The sequence below is a fragment of the Colossoma macropomum genome, unplaced genomic scaffold, assembly GCF_904425465.1.
Source record: "Colossoma macropomum unplaced genomic scaffold, Colossoma_macropomum, whole genome shotgun sequence".
NCBI classification, from domain to species: domain Eukaryota; kingdom Metazoa; phylum Chordata; class Actinopteri; order Characiformes; family Serrasalmidae; genus Colossoma; species Colossoma macropomum.
The window spans coordinates 32,875,176-32,896,354 of record NW_023494810.1 but is presented as its reverse complement, the minus strand read 5'-3'; the positions used below and the strand labels follow the sequence as shown (position 1 = coordinate 32,896,354).

The following is a 21,179-nucleotide window of genomic DNA, read 5'->3' as shown; positions in this document are numbered from 1 at the left end:
TTTTTCTGTTTTTCTTATAGCTTCAAAACAGGCACAACTTCAGGATTTCTGGTACTTATAACGGCAACCGTCCTGTATTTTCTCCATTTGCCAGTTCACCACTCTGAACAGTTAACCAGCTCCTCTGATGAATAACTTCACACCAAACCACCCTGAATGATGTTGTTTACATCTAAACCACTGAATGATTAAGTAATTTTACAAAATTGGTGGAGTTCCCCTTTAATAACTTGTGCTGAATGACTGTTGTTACTGGAAATTAAATACAGGAAGGGACTGGTAGGTGCTTGTGTGTGTGTGTGTGTGTGTGTGTGTGTGTGTGTGTGTGTGTGCATGTGTGTGCGTGTGTGTGTGAGGTCACATGGTCAGTAGGGGGTGCCATGCTTGACGTGTGTGTTCCTACTGTACAGTGTTAATACAGTCTCAGTGTTATGTAAGCAGTGTGAACGCAGCACAGTCTCAGCGGCTGTTACTGATCTAGGTTGCCAATTATCACACAAATCCCTCCTTACATGTTCACTCAGACTGTCACACCTTATTACACACATGTTCCAGACAGACAGACAGACAGACAGACAGGTGGATGTAGACGATCAGCCGGGGCGTGTTTGGTGTCTGAAGTCTGTCTCTTTAGCTTTAGCGCTGGAGCTACGAGGCTGAACAGTGTAGCAGTACAAGTTTCTTATTCCATCTCTCTCTCTCTCTCTCTCTCTCTTTCTCTCTCTCTCTCCCTCTCTTTGTCTCTATGTCTCTCTCTCCCTCTCTTTGTCTCTATGTCTCTCTCTCCCTCTCTTTGTCTCTCTCTTTCCTCTCCCTCCGTCTCTCTCTCTCTCCCTCTCTTTATCTGTATCTCTCTCTTTCCTCTTCCTCCTTCTCTCTCCCTCCTCTCTCTCTCTCTCTCCCTCTGTCTGTATCTCTCTCTTTCCTCTCCCTCCATCTCTCTCTCCCTCCTCTCTTTCTCTTTTAATTTACCTCTCTCTCTGTCTCTCTCTCATTCTCTTCTTCCTTCTCTCTCTCTTTCTCTCTCTCTTTCCCCCTCTCTGTCTGTATCTCTCTCTCTCTTTCCCTCCATCTCTCTCCTCTCTCTCTCCCTCTCTCCCTTTCTGTCTGTATCTCTCTCTCTCTCTTTCCTCTCCCTCCGTCTCTCTCTTTGTCCTCTTTCTCTTTTAATTTCTTTACCTCTCTCTGTCTCTCTCATTATCTCTTCTTCCTTCTCTCTCTCTCTCCACCTCCTCTCTCTCTTTCCTTCTTTTACTCTATTTCTCTCTCTCTATTTCCTCTGTTTCTTTTACTTTTTTTCCTTTATGTCTCTCTATCTCTTCTATATGTTCTTGTCTTCTCTCTCACTGGTCTCTCTTTTTCTCTCTTTCTTTCTTTCTTTCTTTCTTTCTTTCTTCTTTCTTCCTTTCTTTCTTTCCTTCCTTCTTTCTTTCCTTCCTTCTTTCTTCCTTTCTTTCTTTTTTTCTTCCTCCCTTCTTTCTTTCTTTCTATTTTCTTCCTTTCTTTCTTTTTTCTTCCTTCTTTCCTTCCTCCCTTCCTCCCTTCCTTCTTTCCTCCTTTCTTTTTACTTCCTTCCTTCCTTTCTTTCTTTTTTCTTCCTTCTTTCTTTCTTTCTTTCTTTCTTTCTTTCATTCTTTCTTTCTTTCTTTCTTTCTTTCTTTCTCCCGCTCTTTTCTCTCTCTCCGCCCCACCAGTGGTTTGTTTTTCATGATCTGTTGTGATTATTTCTGGTTCCTGTTCCTCAGGCGTTCCTCCTTTGTTCCCTCTATCCGTTTCTCTCGCCCCCCGCTGGTCTTCTCTCTCAGCTCCTCCAGTATTTGTCACTTTCTCTTTTTCCATCTGTAACCGGAGACGACGCCTCAGAGACGTCAGCCTGCACTGCTGCCGCGTCAATCAAGCCATCAGACGCGATGATTTGGTTTGATTTGATCTGCCGTCCAGTCGTGTTAAACCCTGTTAAATCAACCTGACTGACTGTTCACTGTTCGCCAGATCAGCCCCGAACAGTTACTGCGGCTGCAGCAGGCTGGCAGGAGGAGCTCAGTCACGAGCGCTAATGACGCTAACCTTGAAGGAAACAGCACAGCCACCAGTTAGCATTATGCTAATTATGCCATGCTAACTGTTGCTACTAGCGCCCAGTCATTGTTAGCCACATTAGCATGTATGACACTTTAATACTTTTATCTATAAACAGGAACAAACGCACAAATTCAGCTTTCTAGGCAGCTACTACGATTACTAGCTACACACTTAAAAAAGATGGTTCTTCAAGGGTTCTTTAGTAAAGACAATGGTTGTATGTGGAACCATGAACATTCAAAAAACTGAATTAATGGAGAACGTGCTGTATATGGTTCTATATAGCACCAAAAAGGGTTCTGCTATTGTTATGATGTCAAGCCTGTAACAATAGAAGAACCCTTTGTGGTGATATATAGAACCGTTTTCGAAAAGGTTCTACACAGAACCATATACAGGTGGACAATTCAGCGGATTGCGTTGCGCTGCGTTGTGAAGGATGTGTTGTCAGTGGCTCATCGTCCACTGGAGAGAGAGGACGACGAGTCCTCATCAGCGTTCAGTGTTGTAGCAGTTAGCTGTAGCTTTAGCTCATCTGAAGGGGCAGCCTTCGCTACTCATCACTCTCGAAAAATACAGATTTCCCTCAGATTTTTATGAATGATTAAACATGTTTTCCTCCACTTGCTGCTAAATGTTCATGTTACTGATAGTTTTACCAACACCTGAGCTCTCGCATAAAAGAGTAAGAGAGTAAGAGACTGAGCCTCCAGCCATGCACTCATTTCAGCTGAACTGCACTGTTAGTAATAAAGGCTCTGTTCAGGTACATTTTTCATTCATCAAGGTATAAACAATATAAATGTTCCCTCAAAGGTACAACAGTGGTTTTAAGGTCTGATTGTGAACCTTAAATAAGTTTTTCCAGGTGAAAAGTTTGTATTTGTACCTTTTCATAACCGAATGTTTTAAACAGAACAGTAAAATAAAGTCCTGGAGACGAGACGGGGTGTGTGGAGTCAGTACAGCTTAGAACATATCATTTCAGTGGATTATGGTTCAGTTATGTTCCCTGACTAAAGGTACTGAGATGGAGCCTTGAGGGTTCCACCCCAGTGACAAGAGTAAAAGTTTCCTACCTTTTTTTCTGAGAGTGTATTTTATTATTGTTATTATTTTTTGGCTGTTTTTTAACCGATTATCTGTTCACTAACTCTTGCTGATACTCTGCAAATCTGTAGGCTGAATTTATGTGAAGCAGCTTAATATATTTCTTTTTTAAATTTGAAAAATTGCAACAAACACGATAAAATTACACGTTTGGAGCATCAGTTTCATTTTCCAACCATCTCATCTCCCGCTCAAGTGCTCAGTCTCAGTGTTTAGCTTGCTGTGGGAGTGACACAGTTACCGCGCCACGTATCAGCCATCTGATTGGCCGCTGTTCAGCTGATTTACATAACGTCTGTCCAGAAAGAGAGGAGAGAAATTAGTGTGTGCGTACGTGGTTTGCTGAGTCAGTTATACATGTATATTGTTGTCTCTCGACACATTGTAGCTCGTTATGACATCATAAAAACCATATCATTCTCATATTAAATTAACGTGAGCTGTTATGCTTTTAAATCCAATGTTGATGGATAAATTATGCTGTACTTTAAACCCTCCTTCAGTCTGCGCAGTGCTAATACAGTCAAACTGCGCTAACTGGTTGCTTATGTCCCTCTGCAATAATCCTGTTAGCTAATCCTATTAAACAACTGTCTATAGTCATATCACTGTTCAGTGAATGGTGATTAAACAAGCAACTCTCTCATGGATTACTTTGGTTCCGCTGAGTCCCCTGACAGTGTTTACATCGCCGAGTGGGGTTACGTGAGCATCCGTCAAGAGTTCGCAGCTGTCGAGTGTCAAAATACCAACAAAGCTGGTACAAAATGTTAAATATAACAATTTTACTTGTATATATGAACAGTAAAAGGAGGTTTTCACAGTGAGGGAAAAAATCTGTAAAATTACAGTCATTTAATTTCTAAATGCTGCTTTTTACTGTAATTTAGCAGTTTTACTAGTTCATCTAGTAATTCTGACATACAGTAACTTACCGTTATAATAACAGAAATAACCGTTAAAATAAACTCAAATGTCTGTTTTTGTTTTTGTGAATTTATATTCTGTTTCTGTAAATTAACAACAGCAGTGTTCAAATACAGTACATGCATGGTTTATTTACATGCATTGAACCTTTTTTTCTAAAACAAGTGGATATTGGTCATTAAATATTACAGTACTTTGACAGAGAAAATACTTTTACAGTACTTAAAAAATAAAAATACTTTTTAATATATAGAAAATAAAATTTAAAAATTACTTAAAAAATAAAATACTTAAAATTAAATACATACTTATACAATAAAATAAATAAAATAAAATAAAATTGTACTTAAAAAAGCATCATCCAACAATTCCCACATCAGTGCATCCCTAGCTATTTATCACGATAATGGAAACACGTCGTTAAAATGGTCAAAATGTCAGGTTATTTTGGTCCATTTCTAATTTTCCTTTTAAAAAAAATGAAAAAGTGGAATTACAAGCGTTTGATATGACAACAACGGTATGTTACATGTGACGTACAGTATAATTATTGGCACCCTAAGTAAAAATGAGCTATGAAAAGTGGTCATATCAGCTTGACCTCATAATAAAAATGCAATATTGATGGTGCCAATAATTGTGGTCGATGTATTTCTGAGACCATGGTTTTCCAACCTCTCTTTATCCTTTAGAATTAAACTGGCCGTTTTTGTTACTGTTCCTTTAAGACTGATGTAAATGAGGTCTGTTCTGATTGGCTGTGCGTCATTCACAAAGTGAATGGCCGGAGTCTAGGCTGAAACACTCCTTATAACTTCAATATGAGTGGGTGGAGCTAGACTGCAGGTAGAGAGGGGGATATATGCAAGTGTTTACCAGTGATGCTGATTTATCGTGATAATGACATCACATCCTCATATTTCCCACTACTGCTATGTACGAAGATGACTGCAAATACATAAACACTCTCTCTTTCTCTCTCCAGGTGCAAGAGTGGTTGTGTCTGAACTGTCAGATGCAGCGAGCGTTGGGGATGGACATGGACACTCCTCGCTCTAAAAGTCAACAGCAGATCCATTCTCCATCCCAACCCAGCAAGCCCCAACCCCAAACAGCCCCCCAAACTCCCACCTTGGCTCAACCTCCTCCTCCCACCATGGCCCAACCTCCTCCTCCATCTCAAACATCTCAAACCCAACCAAAACCTCAACCTCAACCTGCCCAGGATCTTCAAAAACAACCCGGTCCAGATCCTTCAAAGACAGCTCCTCAGAGTAAACCTCCGGCACCAGGCGCTGTACCCCTGCCAGGACTGGCCAAAGCTCCATCCCAACCGGATTTATCCCGTTCTGGGCCTGGAGCGCAGCCCCAAACCCGAAGCGCCGGAAGTTCCCCGTCCCGGCAGCCTCCACCTCCGGAGCAACCTTTCGGGAAGCTCTTCGGCTTTGGTGCGTCGCTGTTGAACCAGGCCAGCAGTTTAATATCAGTGGAGCCCACTCAAGCCCCCGCCCAGGCCCCAGCCCAGGCTCAACCGTCTCCAGCCAAGACGCCCCAAAAACAGCCAGGAGGACCGCCAGTGGCCCCCAAACCCGGACCCCAGGCCACGCCCACCCAGCAGCAGAAGAGCAGGCAGAAAGTCACCTGCCCTCTCTGTCAGACTGAGCTAAACGTGGGGGTCCCTGCGGAGCCCCCCAATTATAACCACTGCACCCAGTGCCACGCCCAGGTGTGCAACATGTGCGGATTCAACCCCACACCCCACCTGACTGAGGTAGGACAGGCGGTGTCTTCTCTCTCTTCCACTTCAGAAACGAAAAGTCAAATTTACACAGTTTTCTTACATTGAATGTAGTTAATTTGGTGTTTGAGGTTTTCCTCTTTAGCTTTGCACTGGAGTAAACGTGTATGCAGCATAGCTAAAAACTAGCCAGTATGTAAAACTAGACAATATGATTTACTGCCGTTGTTCATTTATTCATTTATTTATTTCATGCAAACCACAGCAAACACTAGTATTCCCACACATGAACGTAACTGAACCTTTGAACATGTTAAGTAATGTGATATCCTACATTAATGCCTCCTTTGTTGTAACCATCTGAGATGAGATTGTTCTGTAAACGCAGCTGTTGAGCTGAGCTGGTTGAACTTCCTCAGGGCTGCATGCAGATATCATGCCTGCAGAAAAAGCTGTCTGTGTTACGGTGTAGATTTTAGGATGTCCTCAGACCACAGCGCCAGGTTTCAGACATCAGACAAAACAGCTTCGGGTACAACACAGTCAAGTCATCAGGCAAAACTAATCGGCTGCAGACACCACAGCACTGGACGTTCAAAATGTGTGTGATATTCACAAATTCTTTATCACTAGATTAATTACAGTTTTGTGGCCACATTAATAATGACAATATACTACAGCCAGTAGAGCAGTATGGCCAAAAATTAATATCAAATTTATACAATTAAGATTTCTGACTGTTTCATATGTATCTGTATAGTGTAGTTATATGTATTTTTATCAAATAAAACCAGTTTGGATGCCTAAGTTAACCTATTTTATAGATTAACAGTGCCATATTACTGTGGAATAGCCTTCATTTTTAATGACATTTTTAACAACTGAAGTGAATCTAAAATATTTTTCTTGGAAAAAATCGTAGAACCAAAACTGAAGAAATGCCTTGAAAGGCGAGCACACAGCGGCTTCTCTGAGTCCAGCAAGGACGTTGCTAAATGTTGTTTTATGTCTGAACTTGGGAAGAGGTTGATTAGCTGGACGAGGTGTGGCAAATTGTGGTTGGAACTAGACTCTGCAGGAAGGGAGCTCTCCAGGACCTGGGTTGGAGACCTCAGAACTAGAATCCCAAGTTTACCAGTTTACCACAAGTACGACTTTGTCAGCCGTTCGAGCGCAATTTACAAATGGAAAACTGGGATTTCAAGGTTTTCCAGCAACACTCGAACGCAAAATAAGGGCTGGGATATATGATCAGACTCCAAACCGGATAACTGGTATATCGCCCACTACTACCTATTAACTACCACTTTTACTGAACTGCGCTTTTATAAAAACTAAGCTGTGTTAGGAAGAATCTCAAATTTATCAGATGAAAATAGATGATTATCTTCCACACGGTTACCCAAATAAGAGAGTTCTTTTACTGAAACAGGCCTAGATAACTGTGTCACACGGCAGAAACCATATAAACAGTTCTATTCGAGATCACTTAACAACTCCACACAGTCTAAGGGCAATTGGATAATGATTTAAGCATGCAGTTAGCGTTGTGCTAATTGGTGTACATAAGCTTGTATTACCTGCTATGTTAGCCTTCTAGCTCCAGTGCTAAAACTAAAGAAACAGACTTCAGACACCAAACATGTCGTGACTGATGGACTGCGTCTGGAATTGGAGGGAAACTGTGTAAATGTGATTTTTGGGAGGTATTCTTTTGAAGCAAAGCGAGTTCTCCGGATGATGTTTCAGCGAATTGGATTTGAATTATGCAAATCAGTCTGATTGAATGATTGTGGTAATGACGGGGCTTTCAGCTGAGCGCTGGCATCTTTTCATGATCGCTATGGAAACTGAGGAAGAGCCTCAGTCTGGTGTCTTTGTCTCGTGGGTGAAGGGGTTTATGGGAAGTGGGCGCTGGGTGGCGGGCTCCTGCGGGACCGCCTTTTTGTCCCGGATGTTTCAGTGGAACAGTTTGACCTTTGGGGTCGTGGATGCTGTACTGCAGCTGGAGATTGGGTCTCAGGGCAGGTTGTGCTGTGGATGCAGAATGCATATGGTCATCAATAGAAAGAGAATGAGCCACTTCAAAGAACGGTTTAGACAAAAGAGTGTCGTTAGCATTGCATAGTTTTAGCATATGATTGGGGAATCGTGAGTTTGGTTGCCGGCGATGCCACAGCCACCCGTAACCGGGAATCCAAGAGATGGTCCTCCAGTTTCCACCCTCAATAGGCCCTTTTCACGTTTCTGCATTTCTTCTGGTAGTCGTTACCGGGTAACGCTGCTTCTGCTAAAGCAATAACAATAGCAACAACCATGGGTTGAGCGTGTACAGCTTACTTAAGTATTAGAGCATAAAGCTAAAACAGCCTCGTCTCAGTTTCAGTGGTTTGCCTGCTGACGATGATCAGAGGAAAACGAGTTTGTGCAATTAATAAAAGAATAAACTTCGTCTTACGGATTTAAAGAACTTCTGTGTCTGCGTTTCACTGCTGCTGACTGACACTGTGACACTGACACTGAATGCAGTTCGTGATTTAAAGTTGCTGCTACAGCCGCTTTCAGAGGAACAGTTTTCATTTCCTCAAAAACGATCAGAGATCAACTGAGAGAGCGAGTGCTCGGTGGAGAGTAGATGTTTGTTCACTGGTGCTGGTGATTCTGTCTTAAATGGTGTCTGAGCAGCCAGAACGTAACTGCTGCACCATTTAAGGTGGAACGGGAAAATTCGAACAAGAAACTGACTTCAGCCTCACGACTTTTTAGTGTTTGACAGTTTCTCGTTGTAAATTAAATGTATCAATAAACCAGCTGAGTGCTTATAAATGCAAATAAGAAAACATCTACAGCGGTGCTGCGGACCCTGACGACCTGCCACGCCCCCCTGCCCGGGAGGTGCGCATGTTTAGCTTTTTCGCCACTTTTACTAGTTTATTGTTAGCGAGCTGTTTCAGCATCTCCAGCTAAAATGGCTTATCCAGTGTTTTGGTTATGGTTATTTTCACTTATCCATCGATTTATCACTGTGCTCTGAAAGCTGTGAAGGAATTTTTCCATCAATAATTTATGTCCTTTATTTAGTTTGGACTCCCACATTGTTGTGTGTTTGGTTCTCCAACAATTCTGGACACATCCTCAAATTTCAATCTGTACGACTGTGATGAAGATAAAGTGACGGTGAGCTGAAGTGATACGAAGGCCTGTATTTCTGAGGTTAATAACTGTCCGTAAGACAATCGCAGACTTTATTTTCCCCAGCGTTCACACACTTCCAGTTCTTGTGAAAAGGGCAACACAGCTGTCTGATAGCCGGTGTAACAGAATTGGCAGTTAGCCTTCTACTCCAAGCGTGTTGAGCTCCAGTGAAGTTGCATTAGCGGCAGCTTTTAAAGAGGTGGCTTCACATGTGTTGAAGGAGGTACGTGCTAGACTTCACCCTCCCAGCTTGCCAGCATGGTGTGATGGAGGGAGAACTTGCTATCGAGTGAAATTCTCCATAACTAAACCGGGAAGAGAAGAAAAGTCCTTGCACCCATCTTGGAGCCTGAGTTCTGTCCATACTTTTGTCCATTTTTGTAGATAACAGAACGTCATACAGTGTCAACCATGCTAATTCCATAAAGCAGCATAATATAATTAGCATAAAATGACTGGGAAAATCAGACGTCAATCACAAAAACAGTTATTTGAGATATGTTTGTCTTTCAGTAGGAAGAAAGGCCATCAAATTATGGTGGATCCTGCTCATGCTTTATTGGTCATATTTGATCTGTCCCCTTCTGGAAGACGCTAACGAGTAGCTCAGGTCGCAAAAATATATACGGAGTTAGCTTATTGCCAGCTGAGAGAACGTTCCTCAGTCTGAACAAGATTTTCACTCACCACTACAGAGAAATATAACGCTTATTTCTGTAGGGTTACAAATGCGGTAACGTTAATAAACTGCCCAGGGTCCAACAACTACACCACCAAATATCTGTCAAATCTATCCTTTTTTCCTGTAAGCAATTATCTGCCAATACCAATATGTGTTTTTGTACGTGGGTCGTTCTCCATTTAGAGTGGAAATCGTGTCACAAAGGTTTCAGGGCTTAAAAAGATGCTTAAAATATCAGACACAGCTCCAAAAGTCAGGATATACATTTACACAGTTGAAGATTAAATAACACTTTTCTCTTATGATTCTCTGATTTTTCCTTTTTATCCTGTTTCATAGTCGCTCTGCATCTGTAAAGCAGCTCGTCACTAAAACAATTTTGAACATTTCAGAAACCGATTTTAATATAAAACAATATTTTTAAGAGGTTTAACTGAGGAATTTGTATAAAACAGATTCATGTTTACTTTTTATATCATTAAAATTATACTGCATTTAAAAATATGTATTTTATTTGAAAAATTCATTTGTCAGAGATTTTGTTCAGTGGTGTTATCAGGACTTTTATTTTACATTTTAACACAGTATTTTCAGCTCTATTAAACTGCTTCTTTGGGTCGAGGCTCATCAGAGAGGAAGCATCTCAAGGCATGAGAAGGCGAGTCACACTCGCTCGCTATATTTCATTAATTCATTAATCATTTTAATGGCTGGGTAATTAAAATTTTGTCAAAATAATGCCAAATATAATTTTTATTACTGATTTTAAACAGTTTCACAAGGTCACCTGACCAACAACGAGTCAGCCAATTTACAGAATCCTCAGTTTTAACCAGAATGTCACTGGAGTCACCGTCACTGGTGTGACTGTGGTGGACCAGCAGTGGCAAACAGTCAGCGGGGGGCCGACCTTATGAAGCCAGCAAACTGATATGTGCTTGCTATCGGTTTTAAATGCTCACAGTCTTTTATTTTGGAAAATAAACTAAGACAAATATTAAAAACAACTGAGAGGAAATACTGACTAGGCCTGATTTAAAATGATGGTGTTGCTGATGCTGCGCTGGATTAAAATGATTGGAAAATGAAGGAAAAATAAGTGAACTGGACTGTGGGAGACAAATAAGCTGAAAAGTGGCATTTTGCCAGCATCCTGCTAAACCATCAGTGGGCCGGAAAACACTGATCAGAAAGCCAGTGGGCCGCCAGCTTTACCAACAGAGGCCCACTGGTGTTACACCATATTCATACAACACCAGTGACTGTAAAATATGTTTGGAATTAAGATCCTTTCTGCATATTTAATAATAGGAGATGTTGATGGACGTATTAAGATTATTTAGTTTTGCGATGAAAGAAGTAGTTTCCAAACTGTATTCCCACTCAAATGGAGAACGACCCACACTGTTTTTATTTTCTTTTTCTTTTTTATTTTCTACTATTTATTTCATGCATGTGAAGCCAAAGACAAATTTCCAGAATAGGAAAATAAAGTTTTATTTTTAGTTCATTTATAGTTCATCTGTGCTAACTGATAGCATTTGCAGTTAGCATCGCTAGCATTAGCATCTTTGTCCGAGTTGTTTGTTTATCAGCTCTGCTTTCCAGCCTGCTTTAACATGTGTATTTGTGTCTGAAGCTGACTTTGCGACTGATCAACAACTCAACACGGTTTGAGGAAAGTTGCTAAGATGTGGGCGAGCAGTTAGCACAGTGCTAATTAGCGCACGTAAACTTGCATTACTGGTTAGCTACGTTAGCCTCGTAGCTCCAGTGTAAAGGTCTCAACAGATTGACTGTGTTTGTGGTAAATTGGGGGCTGTGTTTCAGATTTCTGGACGAATTGTTCCTTTTGGGTCAGCAGGGTTGCATTTTCTCTCTCTCTGTCTACTGAAGCCTGTGAGTTACAGTGTGAGGCAACGTTTTGCTCGGATTGCATCAACAACTGTGGAAATATCTGCTTTGCTTCTGGGACACTGTATGTTTTGACAGTTCAGGCAGTTTCATAAAACTTCTAGAACAAATAAAATAACTTCTTGCGTTCAAAATACAGACGATTTCGGGCCTGAGGACGGGACGGGCTGGGTGGACTGTAGCCTGGTGCGGTTATTTCTAGCATAGTGGAGTTCGGGTTTTGTTTTGTGACACAAATCTGTCTCTGGGCCCTGAGAGAGAAGAGGAAGATAGGAAAGATAACACAGGCTTTTTATTATTCCCCCTTTTGGGAGAGCAACACAGCGAGACAAACTAAATGTAGCCATTGGCAAGAAACAGAAGGAAATCTTTCTGCGCTGCGGGAGGCTTTTCAGCATCTAGTATTTATAAGGCTGGTCTTGTATGTTGCTGTGCTGACTCTCCTGCATGTCACTGGCTGTGTTGTATCTCTATTTCGTCTTTGGTGTGTGTTGTGTGTGTATTAGTGTACCTGTTTGGCTAACAGTGGCACATTTTGCATGGGGTTGATTAATGTGCATTGTGTCTAACCCAGATTACATATGACAGCATATAACCATCCACTGGCTTGATAAGGTGGCACCCCGCTGACTGTATGCCACTGCTGGTCCACCATCGGACCACCCAGATTAAAACTTCTAGAACAGATAAAATAACTTCTTGCATTCAAAATACAGACGATTTCAGGCCTGAGGACGGGCCGGGCCGGGTGGACTGTAGCCTGGTGTGGTTATTTAAGCATAGTGGAGTTTGGGTTTTGTTTTGTGACTTAAATCTGTCTCTGCACACAAAGTCTAACTAGTTTTTAATCTCCTCAAACAGATTCCCTAATAGCAAGAGCATAGTGGGCCACTGTTGGCCCGCTGATGGCAAAGCTGGTGGTCCACTGGCATTTTGCTCAGCTTTTTCCAGATGGCCCACCAGTGATTCAGCAGAGTATTAGACAAAATTCCACTTATCATCACTCATTTTCCACTCACAGGGTGGACCAGCAGTGGCAAACGGTCAGCGGGGGGCCGACCTTATCAAGCCAGCAAACCGATATATGCTTTCTGTCTGTTTTAAAAGCTCACAGTCTTTTATTTTGGACAATAAACTAAGACAAATATTAAAACAACTGAGAGGAAATACTGACTAGGCCTGATATAAAGTGATGGTGTTGCTGATGCTGTGCTGGATTAAAATGATTGGGAAAATGAAGGAAAATAAGTCCACTGGACTGTGGGAGGCAAATAAGCTGAAAAGTGGCATTTTGCCAGCATCCTGCTAAACCATCAGTGGGCCGCCCGGAAAACACTGATCAGAAAGCCAGTGGGCCGCCAGCTTTACCAACAGAGGCCCACTATCCTCTTACTATCTGAGATTATATAAATAAAAAACTAAACTGGTCAGATAATTGTTTCATACTTTTTGGGTCACTGTTATGACATAATGCAGTAAAGTTGTTATACACGTTTTTGGAAAACTTACTTTGACAGCATTTTCCATGCTTGGGAATAGGAAAAAGCAGCAAAGGCGTTCGGTTAGCACCGTCTGCTTTAGTGACTGCAAACTTTAGGTTACATGATGGCGGGATGGTGATGTGAATGCAGTGTGAGAATAGGGGGGACACTCAAGCCTGTTTCCTGGCTAGTCAAATGTTAGCTAATTAGCTAGCCTGATATATTCTGGCACCGTGCGTTGTTATCTCTTTTGTTCACAAAGAGATGAGACGGTTTTGTGCAGGGGCAGATGTAGCCAAAATAAGGCTGGTTTTAACATTGAATGTGTTTACATGCACTTAATAATCCGATAACTGCAGAAAATCAGACTTTGTCAGTAATCTGATCAATGCGTTTATATGCACTTGAGTAATCAGATAATGGGGAAACTCTGGGTCTACATGAGTCAGACAGTAATCAGATTTCTGCTTTGCAACCAGCCAATAAACACACAGAAGAAGACGAGACGTAAACGTAACGTAAAACACTTTACCTGGAAATATGAACATGCATCATCTAGAAGATGGAGAGTTGTGAGTCAGAGAATTGTGTTTCTCGCTTATTTCCAGTACCGCCGTCTGTTTTCGCACATGCTCAGACTGAGAAATCTGATTACTGAGCTAAAACACAGCTCTCTTGATCAGATTTCTTAATCAGATTTCTAGATCGGAGTATGGTGTTTACATGACCATTTGAATAATCGGATAACTGCAGAAATCTGATTATGATCGAATTATTGAGTGCATGTAAACACACTTATTGCTAACTTGTTACATGTTTACACATAAATGCACAGTTAGTCTTGCACTATATTGAAGAACAGCGGCGTCAGTACGTGCTTGAGGTCACTGCTATATCCAGCACTCAACACAGACCCTGCAGCCAGTTCGCTGGTTGTGGACGAGACCTGGTCAGACCTCTAGTTGTTGGGACAACTTTGAAAGTGATGGTTGCAGAGGAGTGGCGAGAGACATCTTTTTGATTTGTCAAGGACATCTCTCTTGTCGTTGAGTGAGCTGCTAAAAGCGAGATAGTATATATATTTTTAAACCCCCATTTTAAGAATACCAGTGTACGCGTGGAACAAGACTATCATCTGTCTACTTTGCTAAGTTACTATTGGATATTAAAGAGAATGAATTTGATGTCGTCCTTTCCGAGGTTCCAGATTTCCTCTCCAAATTCATTGATTTGTTCATTCAAATCATTTATCAAAGGGCATAAACACAGTTTGAACCCCACCTTTTTTTTGAGTACCTTTTTGTGGCTTTGATTTGCTATGAAGACGACAGACGTCCCTCTAGAAGCAGTGCTGGTTCCACAGCGGTGGCCGCTTGAGTCCAGGCTGGGTCGTACTCGAGGCTGCAGTCAGTGTGCCTTGCTGGCAGGACTCTGTGCGTATTCACTCTGAGAGGGATTAGTAATCTCTTCCTTAAACAAACACACCCTTCTCTGGCACTCGGCCACTGAGTTTGCCCTTAATCTCCCGGCGGTCTCCTCACCCTGACGTTTCCCTTGGCCTTTTGCTGCTAACGAGTCAGCATCTCCTGCTGCGGTCACTGAGTCAGTCGTGAATGAAGTCCTGCACTGTCCGTGAAAAGGGTCATTAGTGTTCTTCGTGTTTACACTCTGAGAATCACGATCAGTATCTCTTCTTCCCGATTTAGTCGTCTCCAGTTCCACCCACTAGTCTGGACTCAATCACTGCCCAGTCACACGATATCATCAGCGCTAGGAGGGTAAAGGCTAGCGCAGGCTTCCTCCACATCTTTTCAAACTGCCATTAACGCAACGTCACTGGACAACTCAGAGGAGAACACCAACCTCCGGAGTGATGGGGGAGACGGGGGGCCATCCTGCCCACCCAGAGAGAGCGAGGACTACTGTGTTCTTTTTGGACAACCAGCCACGGACGGCTGTAGCATCACCAGGGATCGAACTCGCGATCTCCTGATGACGGGGCCAGCGCTTAGACAGAGGGAGCCCAAATGCTTCTTCTGAAGTGAATGTAGGACTTAATGTAGGAAATGATGTCATTTTTTAGATGTTGCTAATAATTAGGCTAAATTTAATTGTGCAGCCCTCGTGACAAAGCATGTTCGTTCTCATCAGCCAGCCAGGGAAGGCATTCGCTCATAGTCCATTGTGCAAAAACAGAAATGTGGCTCGATAAATGCTCTCTGCATTGTCAGCAGACATAACAAAAACCAGCAAAAACGTTTTCGTTCTCAAAGAGTTTTCATTTTAGGCTCCTGGACAATTTGAAGACTTTTGTTTGAAGCATTTAGTAATGAGAAAAGGAGACAACCTGATGTTGGCCTTGGTACACCATTGCGTTTTTAGTAGGTCTGTTTTTGTTGTAGCTGTTGGCACAATCACCATACATGGCTACACTGAGCGACGAACCCCACCTGATGCTGGCTGGTTGGCTGGTTTGGTGACTAGTAAATTTCAGTGTTGGATTCGTTCCTCAAAAGAGTAATGTATTACACATTACTCATTACTTTTTAAAGAGGTAATGCAGTACTTTACCCGTTTACTGCCTGTGGATGTGCAGTAATTCGTTATGCTACTCGTTACACTACTTTTGCACTTCTCCACAACATCGCCAGTTAGCAGCAGCCAACAACGTCAAACCTAACATAGGCCACGAAGCTGAAGCTTTTTATCCGTCAGCGTCTTGTTCGAATTTTCCCGTTCCACCTTAAATGGTGCAGCAGTTACATTCTTGTGCTAGAGGTGTTGTAGTAATAACTGCTGCACCATTTAAGGTGGAACAGGAAAATTAGAAGAAGAAGGGGTTGGCATACACTCAGCTTGAGCATCACTCTGGCTCTGGGGGTCTTTCGCTACTAGCTTTGTGTTAGCATGTTGCCTTTGCAGGTGCTTGGAGAGATTTGGTGTGTTCACGGCAGTGGACGGTAGTTTCTGGCCTGGACACAGTTTAAACTTTAGCGTCACGTTCTTGTCGTTTCGCGTAGTGTTCCGTACCTCCACCCTCAAAAGTAGACCACTCTGCCTTTTTGTCTTGTTTCCTGCACAAACTTTAACGAAGTCATGTAAGGAGAGGTCAGTCGATCAGTAACTGTAGTGTGATTTTGTGGTCTACTGTGTAATGTGTTACCCACAACACTGATTAACTCATAACCTCCTCCCCTGCTCACCATCGTGAGTTCACTCGTCCGTTCAGATTCCGATTGAACCCGGAATGTTGCGTTTTTCAGTGTTTGAGTGGTCAGTGTTTTTCTCAGTCTGTGGTTGATGCTCTCAGTGTGGAGGTGGTGAGATGGTGTTTTGTGTTGGTGGCTGTGTAAGTGTGAGAGAGAGAGAGAGGGAGAGAGAGAGAGAAAGAGAGACTAGTCCAGAAACTGCACAGGATCTCTGGGGTGTGTGTGTGTGTGTGTGTGTGTGTGTGTGTGTGTGGATAAACAGCTCGGTCTCTCTGTCGTTCCTCACCGCTCTGAGATGCTCCTCTGGGAGTGGATGGAATTATTTTTAAATTACAGCCCTAGAAAGTCAACAATACACAATTTATTCCATCTCCCCTCACAGTACTGCTCTGTTTTAATCTGTCAGCAACACAGACTGTGCACGTGTGTGTGTGTGTGTGTGTGTGTGTTGTGTGTGTGTGTGTTGTGCTGGTCTGAGTGGATCAGACACAGCAGTGTCCACTCTATTAGACACTCCTACCTTGTCAGTCCACCTTGTAGATGTAAAGTCAGAGACTGTAGCTCATCTGTGGCTGCACAGTTTGTGTTGGTCATCCTCTAGTCCTTCATCAGTGGTCACAGGAGGCTGCCCACAGGACACTGTTGGCTGGATATTTTTGGTTGGTGGACTATTCTCAGTCCAGCAGTGAGGGGTTTAAAAACTCCAGCAGCACTGCTGTGTCTGACCAGTGCAACACACACTAACACACCACCACCACGTCAGTGTTACTGCAGTGCTGAGAATGATCCACCACCCAAATAGTACCTGCTCTGTGAGGGTCCATGGGGGTCCTGACCACTGAAGAACAGGGTAAAAAGGGTCTAACAAAGTATGCAGAGAAACAGATGGACTACAGTCTGTAACTGTAGAACTACTAAGTGCACCTATATAGTAAGTGGAGCTGATAAAATGGACAATGAGCATATATATATATATATATAAAGCGGTTTAGATGATGTATATAAGTTCATATGGGACATATTATCTAGTATAGCCCATGGGAGCTGGAGTGTAGAGACTGATGTTAGTGGTGTGGGTGATTGTGTGTGTATCTGGTCAGTCTGCAGTGAATAAAGTGTGGCGTTTTTATTTAATGCTGTTCTTTTTAATACAGAGGATTTGTTTGCTGTTGTTTTGGGAAATAAAAGCTCCACTTATTGTTCTTTTCGTTTTTTAATCTCTGAAATTGTCGCCTTCGGCCTGTTCTCATCTGCATAACTCTGCCTTCTGGGGGTGACTGAGAGAGTGTGTGTGTGTGTGTGTGTGTGTGTGTGTGTGTGTTCATCAATCTTGTGGGAGTGTTTGTTGTTTTTAGCCGTCAGTCTGACATTTCAGAGAATTGAAAATGCCATACAACACACAGTACAGAATTACACCACACAGTTTGTGTGTGTGTGTGTGTGTGTGTGTGTGTGTGTGTGTGTGCGTGTGTGTGTGTGTGCGTGTGTGTGTGTGTGTGTGTGTGCGTGTGTGTGTGCGTGTGTGTGTGTGTGTGTGTGAGTAGCTGATTCATTATGTTCTGCCTGCAGCCATAGTTAGATGAACCAAAGTGAAAATGGAAAACTGAATGTGTCCCATATAGAGCATTAAATGTTTGAGGTGTGTCTATGTTATTGCAGAGAAGTATGAATAATGTGTCCAGATATTGTTCATATTGCTATCACCACAGCAATACATCATCACGGGCCAGGATTATAACTTCATAACGTCCGTATTTTTAACTTAATTGCTATTTTAATATTTAATGTGCATAAACTTTATGTACTCTAGCTGTGTGATGGCTCTGTCTGTTGTAAACAGTTCAGTGGTCCTCTGGAGGGAAGCAGCTCATAACTAAATGTGATTTTTCCAGCTGCTTCCACTTCCATATGCGAGTTATGGCACAGTAAATTTAATAGGCTGGGCAAGTGCTCATGGGTAATGTAGTTTTGGCCCATTAAAGGAGTAGTTAGGCCAGGTTTGTCCCCTTATCCCAAATGTAGTGTTTCAGCCAAGACATGGTGTCTGAAGTTTGCTTCTGTCCTTTTAGCCCTGGAGCTAATGTTTCTAACTCATAATGAAATATCAAATCATATACATATGTTGTGATAAGTTTTTTGGCCCAGTTCTTGGCATAAACTTCTACATCAGCTGCAGAACTAAAGAAGCGAACTTCAGACACCTGAAACATCTGGCTAGTCAACTACATTTGGGGTAAATGGAGGAAAACTGTCACTTTAACCTGCAGAGCTTCACTTGCGGCTAATAGATCTCTAATTCGATTCTGCTCTGACCGTCCAGCTCAGACAGCTCATCCTCGCTCATCCGTCCACCTCTATCCAGGTGCGCTAATCAAGAACACTTTCTCTCCTGCAGTAATGACCCGCTCCGAGCTCCAGGGGAGCTTTGCAGGATCTTACTGTCATTCACTTCAAACAGAACGGCCGCCGTGTAGAAGCCCTCCTCTCTAATCTGCAGTGCATCCCGATGCTTTACACCGCCCATGGCCGTCCTCCCGTTAGCTGGACACCTTAATTAGCCCGACAGCTCTGAAACAAATGTGACTTTGCCGGCTCTGAGGGTGCTCGTAAAATTACATTACAGGAGTCGTTCGGCAAAAAAGGTAATTTACCCAGGTTTTCCCCTCTGGGTCAGTGCTCGGTGTCTGAGGTTCGCTTCTTCACCCTGACTGGCTTTGGTTCCCGCTGAAGATCTGTTCTGTTGCATTTATGTGAAAATGTAGTGGGTTAGTGTAGCACAGGGGTCACAACCCAAATGTTAAGAAGACCCATTTTGTCCTTTCAACAAAAATCAAACCATCTTGGGAGCCACAACATTTTACGTCCATCTTACCGTCTTGGCTGTGAATGTGTCTCAGTATGTGCTGATGAACTAGTATAGACTAAAAAATATAATATAAATGAAAACTCAGACTTACTTTGCTCTGCTTTAAGCTTTAGCTCAGCTACAGCTGCTTTTCTCGCATCTCCAGCAGGAAACTTTCCGCAAAATTGGAACATTCATTCATTCATTCACCATCATTATCCACTTAGTCCAGATAGGGTGGCAGTTGGGAGAGCAGAGAATCCCAGATGACCCTGTCCCCCACAGCTTCCTCCAGCTCATTCCGGGAACCACCAGCCGCTCCCAGGCCAACTTGGAGATATAATCCATCCAGCGGGTCTTACGACAACCCCAGGGTCTCGTTCCAGTAGGCCGTGCCTGGTATACCTCCCCCACTGGGAGGCGTCCAGAGGGCATCCTGATCAGATGCCCGAACCACCTCAACTGGCTTCTCTCGATGTGGAGGAGTAGCAGCTCTACTCCGAGCTCCTCCCGGATGACCGAGCTCCTCACCCCATCAAGTAGAGTGTAGCCCGCCACCCAGCGAAGAAACTCACTTCTGCCGCTTGTATTTACGATCTCATTACCCAGAGCTCATGACCACAGGTGAGGGTTGGGAAGTTTACCGACTGGTACACAGAAAGCTTTGCTTTGTGGCTCAGCTCCCCCTTCACCAGTATAGTCCGGTACAGTGACCGCATTACTGCAGCTGTCTGTGTTTAGCTGGCTACTCGCATTACTGCAGCTGTGCTAATGTGTTTATGTTAATGTCGATGCTCTGTAGATGCATTAGCATGTTTAGCTCTAGCTGCTTGCTGCTCTGTAGCTGTGATAATGTGTTTAGCTCTAGCTGCTTGCTGCTCTGTAGCTGTGATAATGAGTTTAGCTCTAGCTGCTTGCTGCTCTGTAGCTGTGATAATGTGTTTAGCTCTAGCTGCTTGCTGCTCTGTAGCTGTGATAATGAGTTTAGCTCTTGGTGCTTGCTGCTCTGTAGCTGTGATAATGAGTTTAGCTCTAGCTGCTTGCTGCTCTGTAGCTGTGATAATGAGTTTAGCTCTTGGTGCTTGCTGCTCTGTAGCCTGGCTGTTTGCTGTTCTGTATCTTTGTGTTTAACTCTAGGTGCTTGTGGCTCTGTGTCAATGCTAGATGCTTATGCTTACTGCTTTGTATACATGTGTTTTATAGCTCTAGGTGCTTTTTTGCTCTGTATATGTGCTCGTTTGTTTAGCTATACATGCCTGCTGCTCATCCATGTTAGCTTGTTTAGCTCTGGGTGCTTGCTCTGTTTAGCTCTAGGTGTTGCTGCTCTATAGCTGTGCTAGTATGTTTGGCTCTAGGTGTTGCTGCTCTGTGTCCATACTAGCATGTTTAGCTGTAGGTACGTGCAGCTCTATATCTATGCTAGTATGTTTATCAGGTGCTTTGTGCTCTGTATCCATGCTAGCATGTTTAGCTCTGGGTGCTTGCTGCTCTGTGCCTGTGTTCGTATGTTTAGCTCTAGGCGTTGCTGCTCTGTGTCCATACTAGCACGTTTAGCTGTAGGTACGTGCAGCTCTATATCTATGCTAGTATGTTTATCAGGTGCTTTCTGCTCTGTATCCATGCTAGCATGTTTAGCTCTGGGTGCTTGCTGCTCTGTGCCTGTGTTCGTATGTTTAGCTCTAAGTGTTGCTGCTCTGTGTCCATGCTAGCATGTTTAGCTCTAGGTGTTGCTGCTCTGTGTCCATGCTAGCATGTTTAGCTCTAGGTGTTGCTGCTCTGTAGCTGTGTTAGTATGTTTAGCTCTAAATGTCGCTGCTCTGTAGCTGTGCTAGCATGTTTAGCTCTAGGTGTCACTGCTCTGTATCCATGCAAGCATGTTGAGCTCTATGAGTTGCTGCTCTGTAGCTGTGTTAGTATATTTAGCTATATGTGTGGCTGCTCTATTGCTGTGCTAATATGTTTAGCTGTAGGTGTCTCTGCTCTGTAGCTGTGTTAG

General features: G+C 43.0%; 1 protein-coding gene across 1 annotated transcript in view; it reads left to right on the top strand.

Moving 5' to 3' along the window:
- bsnb (bassoon (presynaptic cytomatrix protein) b) overlaps nt 1–21,179 on the top strand; it is a 140,223-nt gene that overhangs the window by 53,448 nt on the left and 65,596 nt on the right. Inside the window, 1 exon segment of the mRNA XM_036559092.1 lies at nt 5,105–5,890. Within this exon segment, the coding sequence (XP_036414985.1) occupies nt 5,105–5,890 (786 nt within the window).